General features: G+C 38.8%; 1 protein-coding gene across 2 annotated transcripts; it reads left to right on the top strand.

The window, feature by feature from the left end:
* The first annotated feature begins 85 nt into the window (after positions 1-85).
* Positions 86-20,756, top strand: per1b (period circadian clock 1b). 2 transcript variants are annotated; one of them, XM_051901520.1, is made up of 18 exons: positions 86-304; positions 6,672-7,518; positions 8,024-8,277; positions 8,734-8,855; positions 9,199-9,400; positions 9,538-9,732; positions 9,857-10,042; positions 10,150-10,303; positions 11,133-11,376; positions 11,538-11,646; positions 11,740-11,896; positions 12,002-12,120; positions 14,733-15,056; positions 15,918-16,729; positions 16,921-17,119; positions 17,313-17,505; positions 18,820-18,970; positions 19,064-20,756. In XM_051901520.1, the coding sequence occupies exons 2-18, from the start codon at positions 7,145-7,147 to the stop codon at positions 19,382-19,384; spliced, it is 4,116 nt and encodes a 1,371-aa protein (XP_051757480.1). In that variant the 5' UTR covers positions 86-304; positions 6,672-7,144; the 3' UTR covers positions 19,385-20,756. The 2 variants fall into 2 exon arrangements, with proteins under 2 accessions (XP_051757480.1, XP_051757481.1); XM_051901521.1 differs by lacking the exons at positions 86-304; positions 6,672-7,518 and adding exons at positions 8,371-8,573; positions 13,212-13,358 and having other exon boundaries at positions 8,140-8,277.
* The last annotated feature ends 595 nt before the right edge of the window (positions 20,757-21,351 follow it).

Genomic DNA, 21,351 nt, shown 5'->3' with positions numbered 1-21,351 from the left:
AAAACTTCGCCATGAATGGGTGGAGTCAACCAATAGGATTCGTGGTTTGCTGCGAGCACAGCCAATTGAATGCCTGGATGTTTTAGACCGATTGGAAAGCACGTGTACTCGTGTGTGTCTGGAGTCATGGGGAAACAAATCTCTATCACACAATAGCAGCGCAATGCCAGTGGACTGCAGATGCTAAAACGTCGTTTTCATGTTCCGTCGACTTCATAATACCAGGGATACATTGTAATACTTTTCCGACATAGGAAAATTTGTCTTCTGGTTCAAGAGAAAACGGAGCAGCAAGACTCAGAAGGTAAGGCCAACATTAATCAGGAGGTTATATTTAGCATGTTTCTTCTGTCACGAATGAGCCTTTTATACTAGCGATGTCCTGTTAAGTTGATTTTCTGTTCGCATGTTTACAACATTAGATTTGTCCAGCGGAATGTGCTGATTTGGATGAAATATTTTGCAAATAGCCACTGACCGTTGCACAATAAGCCAACATAATGAAGCTGGTTGAAATGCAAACATCTTAACTTATACCATGCCATCATATTGTGTGTCTTACAGTCTGTTCAATCTGTCCCATGCTTTGCTTTAAGGTTATCTACATTTTTGATGACATAGCTTTGTGCATGCGAGTAAAGTAAAACTGTGACGCATCACGCATACAAATACAGTCTTCTTTGGCTTGCCAGAGTCCCCCAAAATCTCTGTTAATGAAAAGTTAAAGTTACCATACAAAGTAAATTGATATAAATATGAGATATAGAAAGGAAATCGTGTGGAAAGCGAAGCAAACATCTTGTAGTCATGTAATCTTAATTTAAGGGTGTTATCATTATGGATGATTTGTCATCCCTGTTGCTGGTGTGTTGTTAGTTCATTATGCCACTTTAAATAAGATTATTACAATGTCATTGAAGTGTAGTAGTTAGTCAACAATATAAAACAGGTTTATTTTAACTGAAATGAAAATACCTTGTTTTAAAACACTAGAACAAGGTATTTTTCATAAATCTCAGGTCAGGGTAAGTTGTGTCAGTTTTGAGTGTCATTAATTTATTGATTACAATATTTGTTGGACAAACCAGTGGTTTGGTAATTTTGCACTTTGCGGGTTCATGAATTGTTTTATGCTTCATAATTTTTTTATTGTTTGCATTTGGTTGAAAAGGAGATAATAGGCTTTGTAATGTTGTGGTTGGGGCATGTTGTCAGTCACAAAAGTTTAACTTGTGGTCAGTAAACTGGATTTTTTTCCTGAGCAAGAACAGACTTTAAGGTTTATGCCTTAACAGAAGCTAACTTTTGAAAATAAACCTAGAGAAATATTCACTTGAGTAGCATGTGTGACAACTAGCCCCACTCTCATTATCATATTGTTCTGTCTAATAGATTGTTGTTGTGGATAAGTTGGTAAGGATTAAGCATTCACAATTGACCTCCTAAAACTAAGCAGGGAAGCTTGATAATATTGTCTATACAAGAATAATTGGCTGTAGGGCACAGCCTTTTAATGATTACTGCTTTTTATTACTGTAATTGCCAGAGGAGTTCAGTCTGTTCAGGCAAATAAATACTGATTTGAGAGCTGTAATTTTTGCAAATCCCTTTATGCCAATTAGATTGTCATTTCACAGGCAACTGAAAGTCTGTCCTTCTGATTTTTACATGTCTTGTACTGTAATATATACAGCTCAGCTGTATGATTGATTACGTGGTCTTGTGTAAAACTGATCTGACACTGTAAACTCCAGCTGAAATGTTTTCAAGTTAAGGGGATGAATAATTGTATTTTTAAAATATTTTTAGCCTATGTGTTGGACCACACAGATTAAAAGTTTTCATTAGAAAACATTTAAAAAGGCTTAGTCCTGCATTAGGGCATTAGTTTGCAAACTCCTAGGGGTTCATGAAGGAACTGCAGGTGGCTGATGAAACTGTGATATTAATGCCAATACCAAAATTAATTAAATAAATTGTATACATATTTTAATTGTTTTAAAATTAAAGCAAAAATGCAATATATATTAATATTTGTTATTTATGAAAAGTTTAAATAATTTTGATCACAGGGGTTCAGCAGAAGAAACCCTTTATGATTTAAACTAATACCAAAGACTAAAGCCTTTAGGAAAAAAAAAAAAAAAAAACTGATCTGATGACAGTCTCAGCTTCAAGGTGGCATCAGTCACACGAGATTTTAAACATGCAAAATACTTTAGACCCTGCAACGAATGAGAGTAACAGGATATGTCATCCAGGGATTCTGTTGAAGAAATAATAAATGGTAACTGACAAGTAATACGTTCAAAATATAGGCTACTGTACTCAACTTTCTCAGATTGTATTCTTTGTATTGGATGAAGAGGTCGATCTGTGACATTTAGGTCCTCTATTGGTCAAATGTCTTTTGTAAGTATTTGCAGATCAGAGTTCACCAAACTCTGGGGGTCCCTCCCCTATTTATTTCAGTGTATTCTATGGAGCTGTTCATAGACCAAGACTACTGTGTCATTGATTGAGTTTTTTTATTTCAGATATGACAGATGGTTAATGCTGTTCATCTGGAGGTCTTTTCCTGTATAAGTGTGTAGCTCTTTGTTGTTAGTTGAAAGTCTGGTTATGTGAGGCTAGATGACAGTTCAGGGAAAACGTGATGCATTGCACTGGGGCAACATGACATTCTTTGCATTTCAAAACAAAAGTGGTTTCGTTTATTTTTCTCTCTTTCTCTTTTCTACGAGTAGTTTTGACTAACTTTAATACTTTAGTTTCAGTTACTGGATAGTTCCATTTCTTTTTAAATTAAAAGTGATGTAGGATTATTTCCTAATATTCCAGTTACTGTGCAGTGACAATGTCATTTCTAGTTTGATTTCCCCAAAAATGATAAGAAAACGCACCTCCACATTACCCGCACAGATGGTCTGTCAAAGCACGTGACACCCCACATGAAATAATATGCTTATGGCCTTGTTTTTAAATAAATTGCTCCCAGTCTTTGAATAACTTGGGTCGCACATTTTTCCAGAGCAGCTCGCTCTGTGAACTCTGCCATTTTTGAATCGTGTTTGCGATTAGTACATGCGTTACTGTAAAATGAAATCGCGTGGGTTCTCTGTCACAACGCACATTTTCAACTAACTTATAATAAACTTTTTTTCATTATCAGTTAAATAAGTTTTTGCAGCGCAACAGTTCAGTGACAGCTTATGGGATGCCTGTGAAATCACATCCAAACATCTGCAGCAGCAAAAACAGTCAAAGTGCAAGTTGAACTGATATCACGTACTCAGGTAAAACTGGTCTGTTAAAACTCAGATTGATTTTACTGATTAAACATACCAATAAAAGCTGTGATAGAAGCAGTTCTTCCGGACAGCACTGTGGAGCGCTCAGCCTGATTTACCACGCACGCGGCGGAGGCGAGGCTGGGACAGGCAGCGCGCGCAGACAGTGAATCACGACTGTAATGGAAGCGAAGATGCTTTGCAGAGAGTAGCAGTTCTTGTGTCGTTCAGTAGAAACTACTGAAGGAATAGAAGGTGAACCGTTTGTATATCCGTTGGATTGAGAGCGTCTGATTAAAATGTAGCCAGTTTCTCCACACTTTAATTTGTGCACGTCCGCATTAGCGTCAGGCACCCCAGCGGGAATGTAAATTCGTTCATGCGCAGAACGAAACTCATGACGCATCGTGTTTTTTCATCTTGTTTATCTATTTATTTATTTATTTATTTATTTTTTTCAGAGATTTTTCTGTCTTTTTTAATTAAGTCTAATAGTTTTTAATAAGTGGAGATTAATAAGAACAATAAAAGAAGAAGCATTGAAATTAATATAATATTCACTCTTACCAACTGATAGACATAGAAAGGTTCAATTTGTGTTAATAATATAGTTTTATTAGTAGTAGTAGTATTAGTATTGTCTTTTTGAGCTTTTTGGGTTTTATTTATAAAAAAAAAAGGAACAATAAACTGAAAACAGGAAGTTAGGGGTGAGTGAGAGGTAAAAGGACATGACCAACAGCTCTCATATGTCCTGAGCATATGTACTAATTATATTTTTAATTTAAAAAAGATTGTAGACACAAACTTGCTCTCCCTTTAATCCACTGATTTTCAGTTAGACATTTACTGTACACCAAAGAAAATATTCTGGGATGTGTATTTTATAAATGCTCTTTATGTAGGCATATTTTCTAACATCTTCAACCTCCACTACATATGTAATTGTAAAATGAACCACCAAGTGGATGTCTGACTAGATCTTAGACCTACAAAGCATGGTCTCTCTTCTGTATCCTATAGTTTACATGTGTGATGCAGCTTTCTGTTTCTTTGCAGAACATGGACAAGTGTAAACAGGTGCAGAACAGGTGTCATAAGTGCGTATGCATGAGGAGAACGCCCACACACAAATTAATTCCAAACAAACAGCCCTGATCTGGCCCAGAAAAGCGAAACACATGGTCTGTCTTAATAAAAGCAGCATCTGTGAAGATTGTTTACTTGCTCCATGTTGATAAGGCATCTTGATATAACTGATGCGTCCATTGGTCACTGTGTACGAGTGACATTCCTTAACATTAAGACACTTACCTCTTAGTATGGAGAAGTTATAATTACCCTTTTAACTGGACACCTTTCTCTGAAAATGTATATCAGTTTCAAAAACAGATTGCGTGCTTTGCTTAGTACTTTCAGAAATGGCCTTTTCACTTCCTCCCTTCAGCTGCCTCATGATTAGAACATTTGGCATTTTGTTAATGGATGGGATTTAATTGCAAGGCAGTTTCCTTTTAACACCTTTACACTTGTTGTACTCTTTGTAATGACTTTTTGGACACATCAAGCTAGTCGTGGGCTAAAAGGTTCATGCTGATCAAAGCTGTGCAAATACTCTTAATCTGTGTCTGGTAAACCAGCTATTTAAGTGAATTATAAATAGTTCAGTAACAGTTCCTTATGCATCAAAGAATCTCTAAAGAAAAGGATGTTTATAAATTCTAACAAAGAGTTCTGATATATGATTCCCATCTGGAAACAACTGATTAGAGATTTTCACATTTAACAAATATTACTTATATATTATATATTAATAAACAGTGCTTTGGTGTGTTTGAGGTCAGTAAATGGTTAGAAAAGCAAATGGTTAGATACATTACTGTATAAATATAATTGTGCATCTTCAAAATGGGACATATTTGAGTTTCATAGTACCAATTTCCTTGCATTACCACTTTTAGTACGGCCAGCTACTTTTCCTTGTGTATTTATACTTTACCACACAGTTAATATGCCTTAGTATAACTGATTGGCTTAGAATTAGTTTCTAGCAACATGCTCAGTTTTTAGTGTTGCTTGTTTAGAGGCACTATTTGCAGTAAATGCACCTTCACAGTTGCACTGCTAAATGTGTAGGTCTTACCTCAGTAGCTCCAGAAATGGTAACAGATCATTAGGGTGACTGTAACAATCCCAGAGAGGAAGCACAAAAGACTCTGCCAGAACACAGACGACACTCATATATATATATATATATATATATATATTACTCACTCAATCACCTGGTTGTCTTATGAGATTAACCCCCACTTTCACAGACAAGGCTTAAGCCTAGTCCCAGACTAAAATGCATGTTTGAGCTGTTTTAACTCAAAGCAACTTGCACTGACATATCTTAAAATATGTTCCTTCCATTGTTTTGTCTCAAGATGCACACTAGTAATGTTTTTTCTAAGGCACGCTTATACTTAAATGTCCTAATTGAACTAAGGCCTAATCCTGGTTTAGGCTAAGCCCTGTCTGTGAAACCGGGCCTAAGTCTCCTTGATAGATAAAGACAGAGAATAAATGTGGATGTGGAAGTTGCACTCAGATATAATTTTGTAAAGTTGAAGCCTCAAAACTCTCTATTACACTACTATTCAAAGTTTGGTCTGGTGTCAGTAAGATTTTTTTTATTGTTTTTTAAAGTCTCTTACACTCACCAAGGCTGCCTTATTTAATAAAAAAATACAGTAATATTGTAAATAACATTTCATTATAACTCTTTTCTATTTTAATACTCCAGCCGTTACTCCAGTGTCACATGATCTTTCAGAAATTATTCTAATATGCTGATTCGCTGCTCAAGAAACATTTCTTATTAGTGTCAAAAACAGTTGTGCTGCTTAATATTTTTGTGGAAACTGTGACATTTTTTTCAGGACTTTTTGATGAAAATCCACATGGTCTGCCATGTGAGACAAATACCTAAGTTGGTGACCTGATGTCTTTTTGTGTTTACATAGATCCTTGTTTTGCTCCCTGTAGTTGGTAAATGCAAAAGACAAAACAAGATTGTGTAGTTGAAGGTAGAGTGGATCTAGAAAGTAGTCTTGGTAACCAAGGAGACCAGAAAAGGCATAGCAGTGAATGTGAAATATCTGAGCTCTCACGTGCAGTATCCGTCTGTATCTGCGCAAATGCTAATAAAAGCTAGTAATTTACCTGGTTGAAAAACAAAAACACTCCTGAAAAGAACTTCCTGTCAAAAGACCAGGCTGTTCACAAATAATTTTATATCTTAGCTAAAATTAGGCTACCTCACTGAAGATGACTAACCTGCTCAGTATGTCTCTTTGTCCATATGCTCACCTTTTCTTTTACTCCTTTTCCTGGCAGTTGTTCTCCGAGAAGAGATAGAGTGACACAGAGGGCAAAGAGAAGACCGAATGGACAGAACCCAAGGAGCCTAAATTCCCAGCGGCTGTTTTTTTTTTTTGCACTTTCTCTAGCATTGTCATACTCCATCTGGCTCTGTGGTAGCAGCCAAGTCTGTTTCGTAACAACCAGTCCTGTCTGTTTTTCTGAGATGAACAACGTTTTCTGCTGTTAACAAACAATTTTACATTTGCACTACTTGGTTTGACCAGTAACTGCTTCCAGAGGAGCGAAAGAACAAAGGACGGGGTGCCGAGACACCCGGATATACCATGATTCTTGTTTGCGGAAGAAATCTGTGAAGAATATTTACACCAAAATGATTTCCCACTGTAGTTCAAGCAGTCCAACTTAGTGAACTTATTCAACTCTGTGTAATCTATTATCAGGTGAATCTTATCACCTTGGCAACCGCCTATTCGTACAGTATTATTATGAGTGATGACAACTCAGACTCCGCCCCCAGCAATGATACAGCTAGAGGAGCAGGAGGAGTTGAGAAAAAGGCAGGGCTTGTAAACAGATCCTGCGGCATGAGTGAGAGCTCTCCCTCATCGAATCCGGTGAATATCAAGACAGGAGGGGCATCTGATCCCAAGGGACCCACAGGTGACAACCGTGGGACAAATTCCGATGATACGGATGGACTATCAAGCGGAAATGACTCTGGGGAGAGGGAAAGTGAAGGTGGAATGGAGAGAGGCAGCGGATCCAGAGGGAGACTGTCAAACCGAAGTTATCAGAGTTCCTCTAGTCAGAATGGAAAAGACTCGGCCATGTGTCTGGAGACTACGGAGAGCAACAAGAGGTGAGAGAGAAAATCTTTTCAATACAACAACTTCATTGTGGCCACAGGCTGTCAAGCTCCAGAAAAGACAAAGTATCACAAAAGTGGTCCTCGCTTTTTTTCAAAGTCTTCTAAAGCCGTACGATAGGTTTGTGTGATGAACTGCCTGACATTTAAGTTATTTATTGACTAATAATCTCCCCTTAGCTGCAGTTCTCAAATCAAATATGGCATCTAAGGTTACAGACACCAGAGAATGGCATTTGATGATATTAATGTCCTGTCTCTGAAATCAAGTCAGTAAACTTTGGTTTGTTCATTACACAGAGCTATTATATAACTTCGGAAGACTTGTAGCACACCAATCACTTTTCTTATACTTTTATGGGGCTTTTTTTTTCCTCCAATTTTGGAGCATGACATCCCCTTGCCTGCAAATGTGTCTACTTTTGTCTTAAAAAACATCAGTAAACTGCTTTGAACAACATCTAAATTTGACTCTTGTTTTTGATCTCTGCACCCTCAGCTCAAACTCGCACAGCCCTTCTCCACCCAGCAGCTCTCTGGCTTATAGTCTGTTGAGCGCCAGCTCCGAACAGGACCCGCCGTCCACCAGCGGCTGCAGCAGTGATCAGTCTGCTCGTGTCCAGACACAGAAAGAGCTGATGAGAGCCCTGAATGAGCTGAAGATCCGCCTGCCACCAGAGAAAAAGATGAAGGGGCGCTCCAGCACCCTTAATGCCCTCAAATATGCCCTCAGCTGTGTCAGACAAGTCAGAGGTGAGCGGGAATTTCACATTTAGGTTTTGTATGCTCTGTTTTACAGGAAAGGCTTAAAATGAGTTAAAGGTGATGTATGCAATTCTTTTTCAGTGTTAAAATACTTTCTCCAGCTCAACTATGTTGATTAATTTCGTCAAACAAGGTTAAACACTGTGGCTCTGTGGTGCTATCAAAACATTGCTCTGTTTGAGCATCCCGACCAGCCCAATATAGTAACTTTGGCTCAACCAATGGCACGAGTTTTGGGTGGGACTGTCTTTGTCTAAACGACGAAAGATGAGGAACATGTTTAGGTAAAGCGTTTAAAAATAATCACTATATTTTGCAAATCTATTTGCTGCCACTAGAAGTACAGGAATTACACACTTCACCTTTAATAGTAATAGAGTTTGTGCTTCCAGTGATGTATGTATTAATATAAAGGCTTTTCTTTTTATGCTTTGAATCTTGCAGCCAATCAGGAGTATTATCACCAGTGGAATGTTGAGGAGTGTCATGGCTGTAGTCTCGATCTCTCCACCTTCACTGTTGAAGAACTGGACAATATCACTTGTGAATACACACTCAAAAATACAGTACGTTGACTCTCACACAAACCCATTGTAGAAAAGTATTTGAATATTGTTGTATGAAAAGTAGTGTTGATGTACGTTTTTTTTTATTTCCAATGAAGACAAGATGAAGATGCAAGTCAAAGAATTGTCATAATGATCCAGAGTTTTCTTTCTCGTCCTCAGCTCTCTTACTGTAACATGGCACACAGCTTTACTTCTTTTCTTCTTTATCCAACTCCTGTTTCTGTCATGGAGACCTAGACAGTTGCTACAGAAACAATAACTGTATAACCTTGCTGTTCACTGACACTGACAATGTACAGTATTTGTAAGAAGTTACAAAAGAGTCTTTTCTCTTGTGCAGGACACGTTTTCCATGGCGGTGTCGTTCCTGTCAGGGAAAGTTGTGTACATCTCACCGCAGGGCTCATCTCTTCTGCGTAGTAAGCCAGAGAAGCTGCATGGGGTTTTGTTTTCTGAGCTGCTGGCCCCTCAAGATGTGAGCACCTTCTACAGCAACACCGCACCCTGCAGACTGCCGCCATGGGCCTCCTGCATCGGCTCTGGTATGTTTGTGTGAGGTGTATTTTGGTTGTGTTATGGCATGTTACAGTAACCAGAAAGTGTCATAATGCTTTTGTCTTAAAGGGATAGTTCACCAAAAACTGAACATTCTGACAACATTCTCTCTTTCCCTTTATAGTCTCTCCACCAGTGGACTGCACCCAAGAAAAGTCCATGTTTTGTCGCATCAGTGGAGACGTCTCATCCGGTGGTGATGTAAAGTATTACCCGTTCAGACTGACCCCCTACCTGCTCACACTACGAGACTCTGACATGGCTTACCCACAACCCTGCTGTCTACTCATCGCAGAGAGAGTGCACTCAGGATATGAGGGTACTTTTTTATTTTTTTAAAAGCACATCAGTTTTTCACCACATTTTGAAATAAATTGATAGAAAAATAAAAATGCCTTTCTAATCTTTGTTTTGGTCTTGCTTGCTCTCATTCCCTCTTTCAGCCCCTCGCATTCCGCCGGATAAGAGGATATTCACTACCAGTCACACCCCCAGCTGTCTCTTTCAGGAGGTGGATGAGCGGGCAGTTCCTCTCTTAGGGTACCTGCCTCAGGACCTGGTGGGAACCCCAGTGCTGCTGTACATCCATCCAGATGACAGACCTATTATGGTGGCCATCCATAAGAAGAGTGAGTCACTCTCCCTTCCTCTCTCTAAACTTTGTCCATTTCCTTTCTTTAATGAGAGCGGTATGGCACAGCTTTTCACTTTCTCTCTCTCTCTCTCTTTCTCTCAGTTCTACAGTTTGCTGGGCAGCCGTTTGAACATTCTCCCTTGCGGATGTGTGCACGTAACGGAGAGTATCTGACCATTGATACCTCTTGGTCCTCTTTTATTAACCCCTGGAGCAGGAAAGTGGCCTTCATTGTTGGACGCCACAAAGTCAGAACGTAAGTATTCATGTATATGAGTACACACAAGACACGAAATTAACATTGAGAAACCCTTGCTATTTGTTTAACCTGATGTTAGTGATTCAAATCAGACTTTGCGATAAGTGATTGATCTTTTTATCTTATATTTATGTACACTACCATTCAAATATGCACAACTAGTTCCATCTTCAGTGCTAAAACACCTTGATTTTTCGACCTGTGCACACTTCTAGACATGTGCACACACAGACATACACACGTAATTCCTCAATCCCTTACCACCCACACACACCAGTATGTAATGTGTGGACAGTCGATCACACTCAACAGCACATGTTGTGTCATGCTGACACAGACAGATTTTTCATCAGCTCAAAATGTACCAAGGACCATTTATTTTCTCCCAGCATGCAGAGACTCACAGGGCTTCAAGCTGCTACACACACACATACACATGTAGACATCAGCACTGCTTCATACAGCCATTCAGTTTATCAAAATGTGGCCTATTGGAAATGAATTGTCTTTGTTTGGTCAGTATGGTAACACACACAAGAGTTTTTCCCAACACTGTTTGGTTAGCTATTTTATATAGCATTATAAAAGTCAACACCAGAATTTGACAAAATGGTGACAACCATAATAGATTTGCTTTGTTGATTTCCTGAGTCTCATAATATAATTGTAGACATGCAAATTTTAAAGTGAGAGAAACTGAACTGTTGCCTTTTGATGAAATGACTCACTAGAATGATTCAAACTAACAACTAATAAACACACATATTATATTTTTTTACTGTACTATGTACATACACATATTTACCTCTTGATTCTTTCTGTCCAGCTCTCCACTGAATGAGGACGTCTTTACGCCGCCGAGGGGTCTGGAGGAGCGAACCCTGTCCCCAGACATCCCTCAGCTCAGTGAGCAGATTCACAGGCTCCTGGTGCAGCCCGTCCACAACGGCAGCTCTCAGGGCTACAGCAGCCTGACCAGCAACGGATCCCACGAGCACCAGCCCAGTGCCGCCTCCTCATCAGAAAGCAGCGGGCCGGGTCTGGAGGACCCCTCACAGTTCCACAAACCAGTAAGTGTTTAGAGACACAAACCTTAAAACCGTTTGTGGTCTAAACAAAGTAAGATTACACATGAATTATAAGCAGTAACAGGCGGTTATATAGTTTTACTTCTTATTGGAACTGTTATTGGAATAAAAGGATTTAATTAAATGAACTGCATTTTAAACAGATGACCTTCCAGCAAATCTGCAAAGATGTTCACATGGTGAAGACCAGCGGACAACAAGTCTTCATTGAATCCCGCAACCGACCTCCTCCTAAAAAACATACCACAGCAGGTACACAGACACATGCAGTTTATTTTGAAATCGTAGTTTCATCTCTTTTTTAAGGTTGTTTGTCTAAAGATGTTCTCTGTGTCTGACAAACAGGTGCTTTGCAAGCAGGTGAAGCAGCAGAGCCCAGCAGCAGTCTCTGTCCTAGCGCTGCTCCACCCTCGAAGTGCTCCGTACCTTCCCTGATCGTGCCGAAGGAGCCACCCACCACCTACTCTTATCAGCAAATCAACTGTTTGGATAGCATCATAAGGTTTGTGTTTGCAGAGTAATCACATAATTGTATAGAGAGCAATATCTGTGTGTAAATAAAGACCAATGGCAGGTCCTGGACTCAGTGTTTTGTTTGGTTCATCAGGTATCTGGAGAGCTGTAACATCCCGAACACGGTGAAGAGAAAGTGTGGCTCCTCCTCCTGCACTGCCTCATCCACATCCGATGATGACAAACAGCAGGACGCTCCAGGCAATGCTAAAGGTGGGTTCTGCAATGATAAACTAAAGCAGAACAGTACTAATCATGTGTGTTTCAATGGTAGTTACATGTCTTAGTTGTATGCAGTATATTGTGCAACACCTCTACCATTATTACTACGACTACCATTCAAATTTGACTGTTATACCAATTTTGATATCACAGCAAAACTGAAATGCCAGTTTTGAGCAAATTTCATTTATTTAAAGGTTTGCATAAATATTAACAGGTTAAATGGGAACAATGGCATGTATATACACACTGAGTGCTTGCATGTTTTCTATTGAGCTTGTAAGCATTTGACAAACTAATGAATACTACTATGTGATGGTTTGACTCATGAATATTAATTATGTAATGTGTCATTAGCTAGGCTTTCTCCATAGCTTGAGAAGATTAATAAATCCACCACAATTCAAACAAATTTAGTGTTAATACTGATTCAATACAAAAAAAAAACTTTGCATACAGTTAATGTACTGTATATCAAATATGATTATGCAAATGGTCGTGTTTGCATTAGTATACCACTAAATTTGCTTGACATTTTAAAATTATACATTACTGGTCAAAAGTTTGTGGTCAATAAGATTTCTTTTCTTCTTTTTTTCCTTTGAAAGAAATGTATACTTTTATGAATTAATCAATGAAGCATTAAATTAAATACATACAGTATAATACATTCTAATATTACAATAGATTTATATTAGTTCTTTTTAACTTTCTATTCATGATATAATCCTGATAAAAATGCATCATGGTTAAGCAGCATAATTTTTAACATTGATAATCAACATATTAAAATGATTTCTGAAGGATCATGTGACACTGAAGATTGGAGTAATGATGCTGAAAAATGAGCTTTGTCAATTCACAGGAATAAATTACATTAAAACATCTTATTTATTTTAATAATTTTTAAAAAAAAGTGTAAAAAGATTAAAAATATTTCACCATATTACTGTATTTTTGATCAAATAAATGCAGACTTGCTGAGTATAAGAGACTTCTTTCAGAAAAAGACCCCAAACTTTTGAACAGGAGTGTATATAGCTTAAGACATGCTGTGTATTAACAGATACTTTAACCTGCAGGTCCATCTGTGTCTCTGGTAGAGGAGAGTGCATTGTTACCCCCACTGGCCATGCACAGTAAAGCTGAAAGTGTCGCGTCTGTCACCTCCCAGTGTAGTTTCAGCAGCACCATCGTCCATGTGGGGGACAAAAAACCTCCCGAGTCAGGTGGGAAAAAGTCAAGTCAAGTGACCTTTATTTATAAAGCGTTTTATACAATACAGATTGTTTCAAAGCATCTTTACAGTGATAAAATGAAAATAATGATCATTGATGCAAACAGAATTCAATATTGCTGTAGAGCAGCTCAAAAGAAGAAAATAGTGTCATTGTTCAGCTGAGGTCAGTTCAGTGTTGGTTCAGTTCAATCTCTGTGTAAATTTCATCAATTATGAAATGAGTTCAATTCCGCATAAAGCAGCTCTGCAGAAAAGAGTGATGTCAACATACAGCTCAGTTCAGTTTTCATCCAGTGTCAGTGCAGTCAAATCAATAATATTGCGGAATATTAAGTGTCCCTAACTAAGCAAGCCAAAGGTGACAGAGACAAGGAACCCAAACTCCATCAGGTGACAGATAACCTTGGGGAAAAACCAGGTTCAGTTGGGGGACCAGTCCTCCTCTGGTCAAACAAACCATCATGGTGTGGGTATGATTCCAGGCTTCATCACAAGTCAGATTGTGAATTGGAGTTGAAGCTGGCCATAGGGTCTGTGCAAAGGACTTGTTTGGTTCTCGTGGTCTTTTTCTGAGGGTCTGTGCCGTTGGCTGTCGAGCCGACGAGGTATTCACGGGATCTATCTTTAGGGCTCGTCTAGTTATCATGGTCTCCGCTGACATTCAGGGTTGCGTTGTGGTCATCTCTAGGTGCAGGTCTACCATCTGGACTGGATACAGACCGGATCTGGCTGACTACTGGATAAGAATGAGACAGACAGACCAATATTAGCATAGGATCCATTACTCTTACAATGTAACAAGTACATTGGATGTTATGGGAAGTGTTCCCAGGTCTGGTTGACCTAATTTAAGCAGCCTAACAATCCTTTAAAGGATGTGAATTATAGAAATGTGATAGTGTGTTATGTGTATGCCAGGTTAAAAGATGTGTTTTTAGTCTAGATTTAAACTGACAGAGTATGTCTGCCTCTCGAACAACGCTAGGAAGACTGTTGCAGAGTTTGGATGCTAAATAGTAAAAGGATCAACGGCATGCATTTGATTTTGATATTCTAGGTATTACCATCTGGCCAGAATTTTGAGACTGCAGTGGACGTGAAGGACTATAAAGTGATAGGAGCTCGCTCAAGCACTGAGGAGCTAAACCATTTAGGGCTTTATAAGTGTTTATAAGTTTATAATGTGTGTCTGTAACATAGAGCAATCATGGTGTCAAATGTATAAAACTGTTGTTTTCAATTGCTAGATCTTACTTTGTCATGCAAGTGTCTTTTTCTTTTGTTCTTGTGGTTGTTCCTTGGACCCTAGTTTCTTTAAATCATCCCCACTTCACATTTTTCTGTTTTTTCCTCACTACCACAGATATCGTAATGGAGGACGCACCTCCTACTCCAAATGCTGCTGCTCCTGCCACTCAACCCCAAGCTCCTCCCACAGCCACGCCCTCTCTGCCCCCTAGCCCTGCTCCTGATAGGGATGCAGGAAGAAGAGGAGGTCCAGGAGGAGCAGGGGCAGCTGGAGGATCCAGAGGAGGAGAAATGTTGGGTCTCACGAAAGAAGTCCTGTCGGCTCACACACAGCAAGAGGAGCAGAACTTTATGTACCGCTTCAGAGACTTGAGCGAACTCAGAGTGTTTGACCCAGCCTCAGCTGTGCGCCAGCGAGCGACCGCACCCTTAGCAAGAGGTGAGGACATGCATAATATAGCTGGTGCCATAGGCCTATGGTAATATTGTTGAAGTGTTCGTCTTGTTGCTAGAACGATTGTTTTGTACACTGTAATGGATAAGATAATAACAGTAAGATTTTAAAATGGTTTCTTCTAAGATCAATATTTCATGTCCCTGTCATTATTTAAAAAGCTGTGTATTAAGTGATATGACTGTACATTAAGTGATACGACTGTACATTATCCCTTAAAGGGTTAGTTCTCCAAAAAATGAAATTTCTGTCTTTAATTACTCATGTCGTTCCAAACCCGTAAGACCTTCGTTCATCTTTGGAACACAAATTAAGATATTGTTGATGAAATACGAGAGGTTGTTTTTTATTATCCCCCATAGAAAGCAACATAATTACCACATTCAGGTTCCAGAAAAATAGTAAAGACATCATTAAAATAGTCAACATGACTACAGTGGTTCAACCTTAATGTTATGAATCAATGAGAATTCTTTTTGTGCAAAAACAAAACAAAAATTATGACTTCAACAATTTCATCTCCGCTGTCAGTCTCCGACACTGTTTACATTGTATAGACAGTGCAGGCTTCTAGGTTCTACATCCGAACGCCGACTCAGTATTGGCCAACGCTGTTCACGTGAGCAGCACGACGCATGCGTGTGATGCTGACGCAGGAGCCGGCCAATAATGAGTCGGCATTCGGACGTAAACACAGAAGCCTGCACTGTCTATACAACGTAAACAGAGTAGGAGACTTCTGTGGCAAGTAGCCGTGTAATGAGTGTGATAATGTACATATGTACATCTAATGTTAAACTGGCTGGATGTACATTATCCCTTACTATCTTATTTTCTTAATTTCAGGTGTGCGCTGCTCTCGTGATTACCCAGCAGCAGGTAGTAGTGGTCGTAGACGCGGTCGAGGAGGCAAAAGACTGAAGCACCAGGAAGCCTCAGAGCAAATGGGGTCTCGTAGCTCAGCCGGCCCACTAAGAGGTCTCCGTCCGGGGGTTCCCACTCTGGACAGGCCATCTAATTCCTCCATACCCATGGGTCCTGTAGCCAGTTCCTCTTCATGGCCCACCTCAGGGTCACAAGCTAGCGTTCACTCTGTCCCGTACCCACCCGGCGTCCTTCCTTTATTTCCTGTCTATCCCCCCTTCTCCCATCCCATCTCAGACCCCAGCATACAGGCGGGGCTACGCTTCCCCCTTCAGAACTCACAGATGGTGCCTCCCATGGTGCCCCCGATGATGGCGTTGGTATTACCCAACTACATGTTTCCACAGCCCAACATGGGCATTCCTCAGCCCTTTTACACCCCAAATTCGACTTTCCCTTTCCCCACTGCCAACATGACGTCTCCTGCTCCCTGTCAGATTCCGACCCCAGTCCCACGCGCACACTCTCGCTCCAGCACTCCTCATTCCATCAGCCAAAGAGAGGCAGGCGTGGAGCGAGAAGGAGCAGAGTCTCCGCTCTTTCAGTCCAGATGTTCCTCACCCTTAAATCTGCTGCAGCTGGAGGAGTCACCAAGCAACCGGTTTGAGGTAGCATCAGCTTTGGCGTCAGGGCAACAAACCACATCTCCTATGGTGGGACAAGGAGGTGGAGCGGGAGGACAGACCTCCTCTAATCAGAGAGGTTCAGCGTTGGATTCAAAAGAAAATGAAAATGTAAGAAAATGGACTGTTGCAATAATAATGTGCCTTAAAAAGGTTTACAGATAACATGCTTTACAGTAGTCAGTAGTAGTGTTTCAATTTTTTCAATCTACTTTTTGATTTTGATATCACAGCGACGTTCAGTAACATAATTTGTTTAATAAAATATTAGCACAGTAACTTTAAATTATTGTCTTTTGCAGGGTGAAGCAAATGATTCCAATCAAGACGCCATGTCCACCTCCAGTGATCTGCTGGACCTGCTCTTACAGGAAGACTCTCGCTCGGGCACCGGCTCGGCCGCCTCAGGCTCTGGGTCATCAGGCACTGGCTCCTCTGGGTCGGGCTCAGGATCCTCTGGATCAGGGTCCAATGGCTGCAGCTCTTCAGGAAGTAGAACTAGTGAGTGCTTAATGATAGCAATGAATATCCTTGAAAATTATATAAGTAATGATATAAATGGATAAATTTAGGCATTATGGATTAGAGTGTTCCTTAGTATGAAGGAACTGAATGTCATTCAGCAGTTGTTACTTGTTGAGAAGTGTCACATGTGTTACATAACTTAATTCCTCTCTTTTGTGTTGACTAACAGGAAGCAGTCAGAGCAGCCATACAAGCCAGTACTTTGGCAGTGTGGACTCATCAGAGAACAGCCATTCCCGCAAGCAGACAGCAGAGGGAGATGGAGAGGCACAGTTCATCAAATGTGTCCTACAAGACCCTATCTGGCTCCTCATGGCCAACACAGATGAAAAGACTATGATGACCTACCAGCTGCCCATCCGGTAATTTCAATACTTCATAGTTTTCAGTATGTCACTAGGGTCGGATCAGTTACATTTAGTAATATTTTAAATGGAACACTTTTTTTTTAAATTTATTATATATATAATTTTTTTTTTTTTCTTCTTTTTTTTTTTGCCAAGAGCTCGATCAGTTTCTTTTAAAATATTATAAATGGAATATTTTTGTTTTTTGTTTCATTTTGTTTTGTTACAGATATGGGGCACATAGCATGCCTTGCAAATTCTGCACTTATTCTTTCTCAAAATAACAAAAATATTCATTAAAGAACCAGAATCATATCCAGATTTTAAAAAACATTTAAATAGAACATTTTATTTTTGTATTTATTATTATTATTATTTTTTTTTTTTTTTTTTTTTGTTTCTTTTAAAATATTATAAATGGAAAAAAATTCATTTTGTGTTTTTTGTTTTGTTTCGTTTCATTGTGTTTCATTTTGTTACAGATGCGGGGCACATAGCATGCCTTGCAAATTCTGTACTCATTCTTTCACAAAATAACAAAAAGATTTATTAAAGAACCAGAATCATTAAATGGAGCCAAATCATATCCAGAATTCAAAAAATATTTAAATGGAACATTTTATTTTTGTATTTAATTTATTATTATTATTATTATTATTATTATTTGTTTTGTTTTTAACCAAAAGCTGGATCAGTTTCTTTTAAAATATTATAAATGGAACATTTTCATTTTGTTTCGTTTTATTTTGTTTAGTTTTGTTTTGTTACAGATGTGGGGCACATAGCATGCCTTGCAAATTCTGCACTCATTCTTTCTCAAAATAACAAAAATATTCATTAAAGAACCAGAATCATTAAATGGAGTTAAATCATATCCAGAATTTGAAAATATTTCAAATGGAACATTTTTTTAATATTATTTGATTTTTTTTTTTTTTTTTTTTTTTTTTTCGAGCTGGATCAGTTTCTTTTAAAATATTATAAATGGAACATTTTCGTTTTTCGTTTTGTTTTGTTAGATACGGGGCACATAGCATGCCTTGCAAATTCTGCCCTCATTCTTTCTCAAAATTACAAAAAGATTCATTAAAGAACCAGAATCATTAAGTGGAGTCAAATCATATCCAGAATTCGATTCCCACCCCTATACAACACCATTATTGATTTGTGATTATATAAAACATACATTTTGATGCATCTCATTATGACGCGAAATGTCACTTCACACACATCGTAAAAAGAAAAGCTTTCCCACACTAACACCATGACTACATACACACCCATTGTAAAAAGCCCAGTAAATGACCCAGTAAATGTGTTTTGCAACAGAGACAGAGATTCTGTGTTGAAAGCAGACCGCGCTGCTCTGAGAGCCATGCAGAAACAGCAGCCTCGCTTCACTGAAGAGCAGAAGAGCGAATTGAGTCAAGTTCACCCTTGGATCCGCACTGGACGCCTGCCTCGTGCTCTCAACATTTCTGTAAGTTTAAATCTCTCAGAGATTAACGGCCACACAATACACCACTAAACACTGAGTGGTGATTGTTTTATTTATATGCTGTGTGTTTCTCAGGCATGTGTGGGCTGTAAGTCCTCTCCTTCGGTCCCCTCTGCGACCCCCTTCGATGTGGAGATCCACGAGATGGAGTTCTGCAGTGTTTTAGAGGTGACAGAGGAGGGCGTCTCTGCTGAGAAACACACCCAAGCAGACACGGCAATGGAGAAGAGCGAGGCTGAGGGAGAAGAAGAGTCATGCAAAGACCAGGAGGCTGAGATTGATGGGACTATTATGACATCACAAATCAATGACCAAGAAATGATGATCGAAGAACAGGAAGTAACCTCACAGATTGAGGAGGAAATGGGTGCCTCACTTTCACAGATGACACACTAAAGACACAATGAGACAGTGGGATACTGATGACATCGTTTGTGTACTCATTAAATTATCCAGTTTTATTTATTTCTATAAATGAATGCTAATTAGCCAGGAAGGCTGACAGATGATGAATGTAAAGCAGAAATGCTTTGTTGAAAGACTGTGATATCACAACTTCAGGATATTTTGGTTATTGCAAAGAGGTTATGATCTGTTAGCAGTCACGATTTGGCGGGAAATAAGAGGTACTTAACTTTAGACCACTCTGGATTTGATCTCAAGACGCCACCTGTTTAATTCCAGTTCTTGTGACCCGCAGAAACTTATTTTGTGGTGTGCTAAACAACTATTTCAAATGTTGTCAAATGGGATAAGGGCCATTCAGACAAAAGATGACAACTGTAATGATTACTATAACTATAAAATTTTAATAATCTAATTCTATGTGAATTATCATTGTAATCACTTTCAGAAAGATTTATATGATAAAAACATTGATTTATAAACCATGTTATTGTCCATTGGTGTGGACTTTAATATTGTTATCATTATAGTTATCATCCTTGGTGTGAACAGGCCTTTAAAATGTGGTGTTAAGTTGATTTAGGTCTGTTTTTAGACAGGAGAACAGATTCACTGCCTTTGAGGACGGTCTAACTGTTTCTCACCTCGTGCTTTTTGACATTTCCCAAATGTTATGGAAATGTTATTGCAATTTTTTTACAGGTATATACAGAGTAGGATTTTTCGACCAAATTTACACACAATTTTTATTTTGATCGTTCTGTATATTTTTTTATACATTATTGGTGCAAAATTGTCAATTGTTAAAGCTTGGATGAATTGTGTGAAATGCATTGCGACTCGGAGAGAATCATTGGTCTGTTACAGTTCACCTTCACCACTACTTCAGATTTAGATGTCACTACAGTAACTTTCAAAGAGTATTTGTAGCTCAAGACGTCATCTTGTAGAGTAGCACTTAGCAAAGGGAAGCTTCAGAGGTCACGACCAGAAAAAGCTGCCACACGTTGCTGGGACGAAAGAGTGGAGTCTTTTAATGGTACTATATGTGAACTGTACCATCAAAGAGGAATTCGTTTTGAAGGGATAGTTTACTCAAAAATCTTCTTTTGTTTTCCACAGAAGTCATAAAGGTTTAAAACAACATGAGGGTGATTAATAGATGACAATGTTCTTTTCTGAGTAAACTGTCCTAGCAAGGAATGGGTGAAAATTGCGTTGGCAATCAGTTGGATGCATTTCGTTTTACCTTTTTTCTGTCAGTTTCAGTCATGTGCTCTTTGACTTCAAGTTGTCTTGGAACAGTTTGTAAGTATTTTGTGTATTTCTTTATATATGAAACAAATAAAAAGAATATGGTTCACACTGTTGTGGTCTGCACATATTCCATGAAACGAGGTTAAACTGGGAATTATAAGAATATACAATGATTGAAAAGCACACTGTATGCTTTGGACAAGGAAGAGGGAATTAAAATAAGCAGTTTTCATACCAAACCACAGGCTTTTAGTAGACAAGAAGACACAGTAGACACTGAGCTAAAAAAAAAAAAAAAAAAAGGCATATAATGGAGGTATTTCCAGTCAAACAAAAGCCCCCCCATACACACACACACACACACACACACACCAAACACGTTCAAATAAGTGTGACGCTCGCACACAAATAAGCTGATGATTATTGTACAGAGCTATATGAGAGTTATAAAAGGATTTTATGTTAAAGGGATTTAATAACATGTTTTCTTATGCCAGTGCCCTGGTAAGAAAGTTTGGCTTCACTTGCATTCTTTCTCTGCACCGCAGTGTAACGACAGGCCTACAGAGCAAAAGAAAGAACTATATAACCACCGAGCAAACTGAACATTTCTTTCACTAATTGTGCTGTTTATCTGCACGCATTTGCTCTTATATCACTTTCCAACATAATTATGTCTTTGAGCATTTAACAAGCAAGGA

This window comes from Ctenopharyngodon idella, chromosome 7, assembly GCF_019924925.1.
Source record: "Ctenopharyngodon idella isolate HZGC_01 chromosome 7, HZGC01, whole genome shotgun sequence".
Classification (NCBI taxonomy): Eukaryota; Metazoa; Chordata; class Actinopteri; order Cypriniformes; family Xenocyprididae; genus Ctenopharyngodon; species Ctenopharyngodon idella.
Note: the sequence above shows the minus strand (reverse complement) of the source record. Positions and strands in the feature narration are given on the sequence as shown.